This window comes from Esox lucius, chromosome 18 (genome assembly GCF_011004845.1).
Source record: "Esox lucius isolate fEsoLuc1 chromosome 18, fEsoLuc1.pri, whole genome shotgun sequence".
NCBI lineage: Eukaryota > Metazoa > Chordata > Actinopteri > Esociformes > Esocidae > Esox > Esox lucius.
In genome coordinates this window covers 17164760-17174514 of record NC_047586.1, presented here as the reverse complement: position 1 = coordinate 17174514, position 9755 = coordinate 17164760, and the positions used below count along the sequence as shown (strand labels likewise).

General features: G+C 42.6%; 1 protein-coding gene across 1 annotated transcript; it reads left to right on the top strand.

Annotated features, from left to right (window-relative positions):
- Window positions 1-4074: 4074 nt before the first annotated feature.
- On the top strand, window positions 4075-7272 carry LOC105017577 (actin, alpha cardiac muscle 1). Its single transcript, XM_010882284.4, has 7 exons — window positions 4075-4174; window positions 4664-4813; window positions 5096-5420; window positions 5605-5766; window positions 5885-6076; window positions 6216-6397; window positions 6583-7272. Exons 2-7 carry the CDS (start codon window positions 4685-4687, stop codon window positions 6724-6726), a joined length of 1134 nt encoding a protein of 377 aa, XP_010880586.1. The 5' UTR covers window positions 4075-4174; window positions 4664-4684; the 3' UTR covers window positions 6727-7272.
- Window positions 7273-9755: the final 2483 nt, after the last annotated feature.

Below are 9755 nucleotides of genomic sequence, written 5' to 3'. Positions count from 1 at the left end.
CACCAGCCACACAGAAAGACAGAGAGTCACCAGCCACACAGAAAGACAGACAGAGAGTCACCAGCCAGACAGAAAGACAGACAGAGAGTCACCACCCACACAGAAAGACAGAGAGTCACCACCCACACAGAAAGACAGAGAGTCACTACCCACACAGAAAGACAGAGAGTCACCAGCCACACAGAAAGACAGACAGAGAGTCACCAGCCAGACAGAAAGACAGACAGAGAGTCGCCACCCACACAGAAAGACAGAGAGTCACCAGCCACACAGAAAGACAGAGAGTCACCAGCCACACAGAAAGACAGACAGAGAGTCACCAGCCAGACAGAAAGACAGACAGAGAGTCACCAGCCAGACAGAAAGACAGACAGAGAGTCACCAGCCAGACAGAAAGACAGACAGAGAGTCACCAGCCACACAGAAAGACAGACAGAGAGTCACCACCCACACAGAAAGACAGAGAGTCACCAGCCACACAGAAAGCCAGACACCAGCTACACAGAAAGCCAGACACCAGCCACACAGAAAGACAGCAGGAGACAGACAACCCCATGTTGATGCTTAAATAAAGTTGAAAGCAGCAGGATACTGGAGGAAGAAAACACTAGAAAGACAGGTGTTCATTACTGGTGTCTTCATTTTAACACAACCAAGAATCCTGTAAGCTGGCACGTTCTGGCTCAAGGCTGGAGAGAATGTTATACTGAGCAATACTTTAGAAATAAGAGGGTAATGTTAGAACCAGAACGTGGATGTTATATTTTTACAAGCAGAAACCAAGCAATCATGTTCGATTGAAGATCACTGTCCATCTAGGCATTTAAACATCTTTGGGGGAAAAATTCACAATTTTAAGAGACATTTAGTTGCTTTAAAGCGTAATGTTTTCATGCACTTTGGAGTCCAAATCTAGGACAAATTTGGTAATGCACGTACTTTACAGAGTGCCCTCCATACACTCTGGAACAAGCAAAACACGGTTGGTTACTTTGTGTGTGCTGTTCATAGACTAGATGCTTTCCCCCAGAACGTTGGTTAACTGAACAACCCAGGCATTCAATGAAACATCCCCAGATTGACAAAATCCTTAACAACTTCAGCAGATCAGTCCCGGCTCTTTAATATGCACAGAGAAAGGTTGAGATCAATGTTTTCTCTTCATCCCTAACCCTAACCAAATCCCAAAACAGCTTACATTTCCTGAGACCTTGTATCTCTATGCCGTAATTATGAAATACCGTAACTTAAATTCCTGTGGTTGGTGAGTCTAAATAAATGTTAGATGCTGAAAGGTGCATGGAGGCGGGGGTGGTTCTAATAAAGAAGAGGGAGAATGGCCAGCCCTGAGACAGGAAGGAATTATAAAAAGCAGCCAGTAGTAGAGAATATTCATTCTGCACCACTGTAGGTCATGTCTGTTTAGTATTGGGATTAAGGTCTGGATTCAATCAGGGCTGGCTTCAAGTGCAGCATTGCAGTTTGGTTGAAATATAAATGCGATGGTCCCGCCTTAGGGACGGCTGCATTTGTGATAAACCAAGTACGTTGGCTCAATTGGAGCATACCTTTCAATTCCGACTGCGCAGTCGGTAAAGATGTATCGACACAAATTGAATCCAGCTGTAGCTGTGTCGAGACTTAACACACCACATATGCAGGGTTGGTCAGCAGACCATTCCAACACTAAACACCTTTCGTTACCACCTGAGAGTGCAACTGCACATACATTGTCCTTTTTCTGTGTATACTGGAGGCTATAGGAAGTGGGAGCTGAGGTTAGAATACATTAACCCGATGTTCAGATATAGACTTGGCTCGTTTCTGGGCTTTTAGGCAGCAGAGCACCTACATGTGCGCATAATCAACACTTTATAAATATGGATATGTACAAATGGATACCAAAGGCTAACACACATCTTCTTTAAAAGAAATGATGATGCAGTTAATGTTAGAGAAAGCTTGCTAGAACCGAGATATAATGGTGTATATACATGTATATATATATATATATATATATATATATATATATATATATATATATATATATATATATACTATATTTTCATCACTAAAGTGAGTTTTTAATGTAGCCTCATGTAATTTTTTGTTATTTTCATCTTGTGCTTCAGACCTTTTGTCTGAATCTATTTTGGAAACTGACACAGAACAGGCTAGTTGATGTGCAACCAAAATAAAGTAAAACAAGCCAAACATGAGACATCAGACTTTTTAAGCACGGCAAAATCTGTTCCGGTTATTTCTGAACACGAACCCCCATCTCCCAGCCCCCAACCATTTGTCCCTGGCCATACCCGAGCCAACTGACAGATGCTCAGACGGAGAATGTGGGAGGGATTATGGGTTAAACACAGGTTACATAATCTAGTCACATGACTCTCCCCTGGGTCAGAGGATAGGAAGTGGTCAATCTCGCTGCGATGCCCACGATGCCAAAAAACCCTTTACACCTACAGAAGGAAACATATCACCCAGGGACTCAACACATTCAGGGCATCGTGTAGAGATGGGTGTTGCAGTGAGATACTTAGTGAAATTACACTTTAAGATGATTTCTCGTATGAGGGACAGAGTCCCATGACGGACTATAATCCCTCTGGACAACGAACTGGCTCCACATATCTGGGCATTGAACAGATGCTTTCACAATAGGAAGTCATAGCTCTGATCATTTGAATGTTAAAAGCCTCTCGGTCAGCGTAATTTGCAGGCCTGGTGTGTGGATGTGACTGTATTGTTTTTTGCACAGTGGGAGTTTGGCATTTCTCTACTAAATGATGAATGTTGGAATTCGGCAAGGGGCAGCTTAAACTGACAGGTCTTCTCAGTAAAATAGACATTCTCAGTATGAATAAAGGTTAAATAAAGAAAACCTTTTATATTTGGAGTGGTCATGTAGAATAGGAAGCGGATTTGAATCTATACTGCCCATTTAATCACCCGACACTGACCGAATGCAAAGGTACCCCAACACTAACCCAACACCAACACAATGTAAAATTACCCCATCACGAACCCAACACCAACCCAATGCACAACAAATCCAACAATACCTAACACCAAACCAGTGCTAAAATACTCCAACACTAACCCAACACCAACCCAATGCTTAAGTACCCATAAGTTCAATGAAGGACTATGAATTATTAATCACAGAAAGTCAAATCATGTGCCAAAACTGTTGGAGAAATAGACTGTGTAAAAACATGAGAAATGTATCTGATTCATAAGTTCCTATCTATTTCAGTGGAATGTCATAAGCACATTATAAATAGTGAATTTTGAGGTATTACTAATTAAGTATTCCGTTAAATGTGGCTGCATGCATAGATAAAAGCCAATTAGTTTAATCTCTGAATTTCTCCTCCAAAAGGCTTACTGCAAGAAAAAAGCGTGGGCTATTGAACTCAGCACATGAAGGTATAGGCCATATAGGTCTAAATAATTTAAATGATAGAAATTTAAGTTCATTTTAATTAAATGGTTGAACTTGTCTTACACTGAGAGGAATTACCACAACCAGTAAACTGGATGGATGACACGAGCTCTCAACCGTGCTCTTTTCTTTTCCCAGTCACAGATGTTCGCGTGCGCGCGTGCACAACAGGCACAATAAGGGACGTTAGGAGGAAATATATTAAGGTCAATGAGATGGATTCTTACAGTACTGAACATAAAAGTTATCACTGTTAATAGAAGGAATTGCTAAGAGGTGTGTTGGTTTATTAACATATTATCATGTTTTTAACCTTCACGTATGACGACAAAGGCCTAAACCCATGGTATGCTTTTATAAGTGGGAATTACGTATGATGCTGAAACATAACACCATCAAACGACATTATTGTATGACTAGTCACTTAGAGGTGTTGAAAATAGAGGGAATACCTCCAGACATCGTCATTCGCAGTTGTCCGTGCAGGTTGCTTTCCTTACATGGAGCTTCTGTATTGAGCGCGCGAGCCTCAGTTCTGTACTCCACGCCCTTCCATTCATGGCCACTCCGCACAATGGCGCAATGGCGCTTGGGTTACCAAATAAGGATAAAGGAGTTGTCAGACGTTGTGGCACTTGTGGAGTATAAATTTGGGTATGTCCGCACAATAATACCGCTGCTCAGTCAAAGGAACACAGGGTGCTCGGTGCTGATCTGGTGAGTGGGCCTACTCGTTGTATTACCACCAAGATTAATATAAGTAACAGTTTACTAATCTTGTAACTAAACTGGGTTTGAAACTAGATTCAAACCATTTTACAGATGTTTATTAGATTTCTCTCGATTGCAAACAGACACCTGGAACCTTAAATATAATTTAATTAACTTTGATTGCTTTGGATTTTAAAAATCTTTTTAAGATAAACTATCATGTCTGACCTAAAACAAAATGTAGAATTAATTATATTTGATAATGCTTTGCACATTATGTATATTATGCATATGACCATTCTTCTTATATGATCATTCTTATTATTATTGTTCATAACTTAAATTACATTTTGGTGCTCACAGCGATATTTATTGAAGTTTAAAGGCATTTATTGAAGTTAAAACAGTTGTGGTGGTCGTGTTTGCCCACGTTACACTGTACTGTATAGGTTATTGACCTGTAGCCTTTACTTAGCCTACCGTGCGTTTTATCAGAACAGAAACCCAGCTGACATAATGTGTGACGACGAGGAGACTACTGCCCTTGTGTGCGACAACGGCTCCGGTCTGGTGAAGGCTGGCTTTGCTGGAGATGACGCACCTCGCGCTGTGTTCCCCTCAATTGTTGGTCGCCCCCGTCATCAAGTAAGTTACACGGCGTGAAAGTAATGAAACATTTATGAGCATACATTCTTCAAACTGGGCGTTTACCAGACTTAATTATCAATGCATAATGCTTTACCCTTAATCTGCACATAAATAAACCCATAATCTGCTCATAATTGCGTTCTACCTTACTACCAAACCATTGAATATAAATCCTGGTTAAATGAATAATGAAACCATATTCGCTATTTAAGCATACAATTATGTTTGACTCAGTTTGACTTGAAGGAGTTTACTTGACTAAGTTTATTTCTTCTACAGGGTGTGATGGTGGGAATGGGCCAGAAGGACTCCTATGTGGGAGATGAGGCCCAGAGCAAGAGGGGTATCCTGACCCTCAAGTACCCCATCGAGCACGGTATCATCACCAACTGGGATGACATGGAGAAGATCTGGCACCACACCTTCTACAATGAGCTGCGTGTGGCCCCCGAGGAGCACCCCACGCTGTTGACCGAGGCACCCCTCAACCCCAAGGCCAACAGGGAGAAGATGACCCAGATCATGTTCGAGACTTTCAACGTCCCCGCCATGTATGTGGCCATCCAGGCTGTGTTGTCCCTCTACGCCTCTGGTCGTACAACGGGTGAGAACAGAATAAACACTCTGTACCATAACACGCCATGTAGAGTTTCATTGAAAAAGTACATTAAGCCTATTGTGTCCCGGGCAACATCGCAATAGATACAACATAGAGTCCGCTGTTAATATACACATGCTGCTGGTCTGTTCTGTCTGCGCGTGACGTATTATTCAACCTCATCTTCTAGGTATTGTGCTGGACTCTGGTGATGGTGTGACCCACAATGTCCCCATATATGAGGGCTATGCCCTTCCACACGCCATCATGCGCCTGGATCTGGCCGGTCGCGACCTCACCGACTACCTCATGAAGATCCTGACTGAGCGGGGCTACTCTTTTGTTACCACAGGTCACCCTGCAATTCCTGAGCAATTCCTGAGCATGTGCGATATTTGCCCGAGCGTACAGTTGGTTTGATATTGAACAGGAAACCAAATTGCTAAACTCCAAATCTGCTACTGTTACAGCTGAGCGTGAGATTGTGCGCGACATCAAGGAGAAGCTTTGTTACGTGGCCCTGGACTTTGAGAACGAGATGGCCACCGCCGCCTCCTCTTCCTCTCTGGAGAAGAGCTACGAGCTGCCCGACGGTCAGGTCATCACCATCGGTAACGAACGTTTCCGCTGCCCCGAGACCCTCTTCCAGCCTTCCTTCATCGGTAGGTATCGCGGCAGTATTGTGGAACTCAGCGACCATCTAGGTTTCCTACGTGATCAAATAGAGCCTTTAAAACCGGGTTGTATGAATACACAAGGGACTTCCCATCCAGGGCATTGTCTTTCTCACTGTTTCTTCAGGCATGGAGTCGGCAGGCATCCACGAGACCACCTACAACAGCATCATGAAGTGCGACATCGACATCCGTAAGGACCTGTACGCCAACAACGTCCTGTCCGGCGGCACCACCATGTACCCCGGCATCGCCGACCGGATGCAGAAGGAGATCACCGCCCTGGCCCCCAGCACCATGAAGATCAAGGTGAATGGTTTCCTCACCTCCCGCTCAGTAAAGACCACACACGGAATGTCGAACACCAACCAAGATCCCGCAGTATTAACTTACTGATGACCAATCACCATAATGCAAGTCATGAACTGTGTAATGAATGATGTAGAGGATGACATACTGACATATTGTTGGCTTTCGTCTTCTCTCTCCTCTAGATCATTGCCCCTCCCGAGCGCAAGTACTCTGTCTGGATTGGAGGATCCATCTTGGCCTCCCTGTCTACCTTTCAACAGATGTGGATTAGCAAGCAGGAGTATGACGAGGCAGGTCCCTCTATTGTCCACAGGAAATGTTTTTAAGTTCCTCACTGGATAACTGTGCCCCTTACGACAGTCAGACAGACCCCCACGGATGCAAAAACTCTTTCCATTCCCTGCATCTATGGATGTGTTGCTTCAAAATCGATATGGAAGGTATGAATCCAGAACGCCCTCAGATTTATTTGTCAGCTATGTACAGTTTGTTTACACCCAAGTGCAATTTATGTGTGGTTATTTTACTGGCTCATGAATGAATTAATGTACATTATTTAGATATTTATTTGTTTATAAATAAACAAGACCTGGAATCGTGTGTGTATTTCACGTCTTCATTATGCACATCATCACCACTCATGATGAAGGAGGAACGGCTCAAGAATGGCGCGTTACCAATGCATTCTCCAGATATAGTACGGATATAGTATGGAAGGTATGAATCCAGAACACCCTCAGATTTATTTGTCAGCTATGTACAGTTTGTTTACACCCAAGTGCAATTTATGTGTGGTTATTTTACTGGCTCATGAATGAATGAATGTACATTATTTAGATATTTATTTGTTTATAAATAAACAAGACCTGGAATCGTGTGTGTATTTCACGTCTTCATTATGCACATCATCTCCACTTATCACCTTAGGGACCATATATCATTTAGGAGAATAGCCTACTTGTTTATTTACAGGCTATACACTCACCTAAAGGATTATTAGGAACACCATACTAATACTGTGTTTGACCCCCTTTCGCCTTCAGAACTGCCTTAATTCTACGTGGCATTGATTCAACAAGGTGCTGAAAGCATTCTTTAGAAATGTTGGCCCATATTGATAGGATAGCATCTTGCAGTTGATGGAGATTTGTTGGATGCACATCCAGGGCACGAAGCTCCCGTTCCACCACATCCCAAAGATGCTCTATTGGGTTAAGATCTGGTGACTGGGGGGGTCATTTCAGTACAGTGAACTCATTGTTCAAGAAACCAATTTGAAATGATTCGAGCTTTGTGACATGGTGCATTATCCTGCTGGAAGTAGCCATCAGAGGATGGGTACATGGTGGTCATAAAGGGATGGACATGGTCAGAAACAATGCTCAGGTAGGCCGTGGCATTTAAACAATGCCCAATTGGCACTAAGGGGCCTAAAGTGTGCCAAGAAAACATCCCCCACACCATTACACCACCACCACCAGCCTGCAGCCTACAGTGGTAACAAGGCATGATGGATCCATGTTCTCATTCTGTTTACGCCAAATTCTGGCTCTACCATCTGAATGTCTCAACAGAAATCGGGACTCATCAGACCAGGTAACATTCTTCCAGTCTTCAACTGTCCAATTTTGGTGAGCTCATGCAAATTGTAGCCTCTTTTTCCTATTTGTAGTGGAGATGAGTGGTACCCGGTGGGGTCTTCTGCTGTTGTAGCCCATCCACCTCAAGGTTGTGCGTGTTGTGGCTACACAAATGCTTTGCTGCATACCTCGGTTGTAACAAGTGGTTATTTCAGTCAAAGTTGCTCTTCTATCAGCTTGAATCAGTGGGCCCATTCTCCTCTGACCTCTAGCATCAACAATGCATTTTCGCCCACAGGACTGCCGCATACTGGATGTTTTTCCCTTTTCACACCATTCTTTGTAAACCCTAGAAATGGTTGTGCGTGAAAAACCCAGTAACTGAGCAGATTGTGAAATACTCAGACTGGCCCGTCTGGCACCATCAACCATGTCACGCTCAAAATTGCTTAAATCACCTTTCTTTCCCATTCTGACATTCAGTTTGGAGTTCAGGAGATTGTCTTGACCAGGACCACACCCCTAAATGCATTGAAGCAACTGCCATGTGATTGGTTGATTAGATAATTGCATTAATGAGAAATTGAACAGGTGTTCCTAATAATCCTTTAGGTGAGTGTACATTCACAATATACATGTATTAACTTCCTGGTAATAATGTTAATCCCATAAATGTTAAGTCTAGTCACAATGACCTGTAGGTCCTTAAAAAAGAACATACACACAAGACCCCTTCACTTTCTCAAACATTTTTTATGTTACAGATTTTATTCATATTGACTACATGTTTAGCCATAAATCTACACACAAAAGCCCTTAAAGACAAAGCAAAGCAACAGATTTTGAGAAATGTATTGAAAATAAAAATCTAGTTAAAAATAAATAAAACCCTTCTTCCTTCCTTCAATCCTGACCAGTCCCCCAGTCCTTACCACTGAGAAGCATCCCCTTAGCATGATGCTGTCACTACCGTGCTTCATTGTAGGGATGGTATTAGCCAGGTGATGAGTGATATCTTGTTTTGGCTAGACCTAACACTTGGCACTCAGGCCTAATTCTTCCATATCGGTCTAATCAGAACAGATACTTTTTCTTCTTCATGCTCTTAGAGTCCTTCAGGCGGCATGTCATATGTCTTTTACTTAGCAGTGGCTTCTGTCTAGACCCTCTACCCGAAACAACAAACTGCTTGAGTGCTGCAGAGATGAATGTCCTTCTAGCACCTTCTCCCATCTTGGCAGAGAAATGTTGAGGCTCTTCTGGTCACCTCCCTGAGAGACATCTCGAAGAGGATCATAGGACAGAGGATGCACCTGAGCTAAATTTTGAGTGACATGGCAAAGGGTCGGAATACTTATGTACATAAGATATTTCCGTTTTTAATGTTCAATAAATTGGCACACATTTCTTAAACCATGTTTTTTGCTATGTCATTATGGGGTATTGTGTTTAGATTTATAGCAAAGATGTTTTGAAGGGGTCAGAATTGTATATATAGACTAGTTGCAGTCCAACAAGTTGTCAACGTTATTCTGTATTTGGTTGTCGATTTATGCAGAATTCATAAGGAAAACATTCTCTATAAATTGTCTATCAATAGGCTATATTACTGTGCCCCAATGTCGCAGTTTGTCTCAATGTCTCATCTTTTCTGACTAATTTTTTCATTATTGCAACACACCAGAATGGTGCTTTCCACTTCATTCTTGTGTAGGGGACCAATGAGGGTGAGATGAATGGATAGCCCAATGTTTCAGATTTTACAGAGGTTGCTG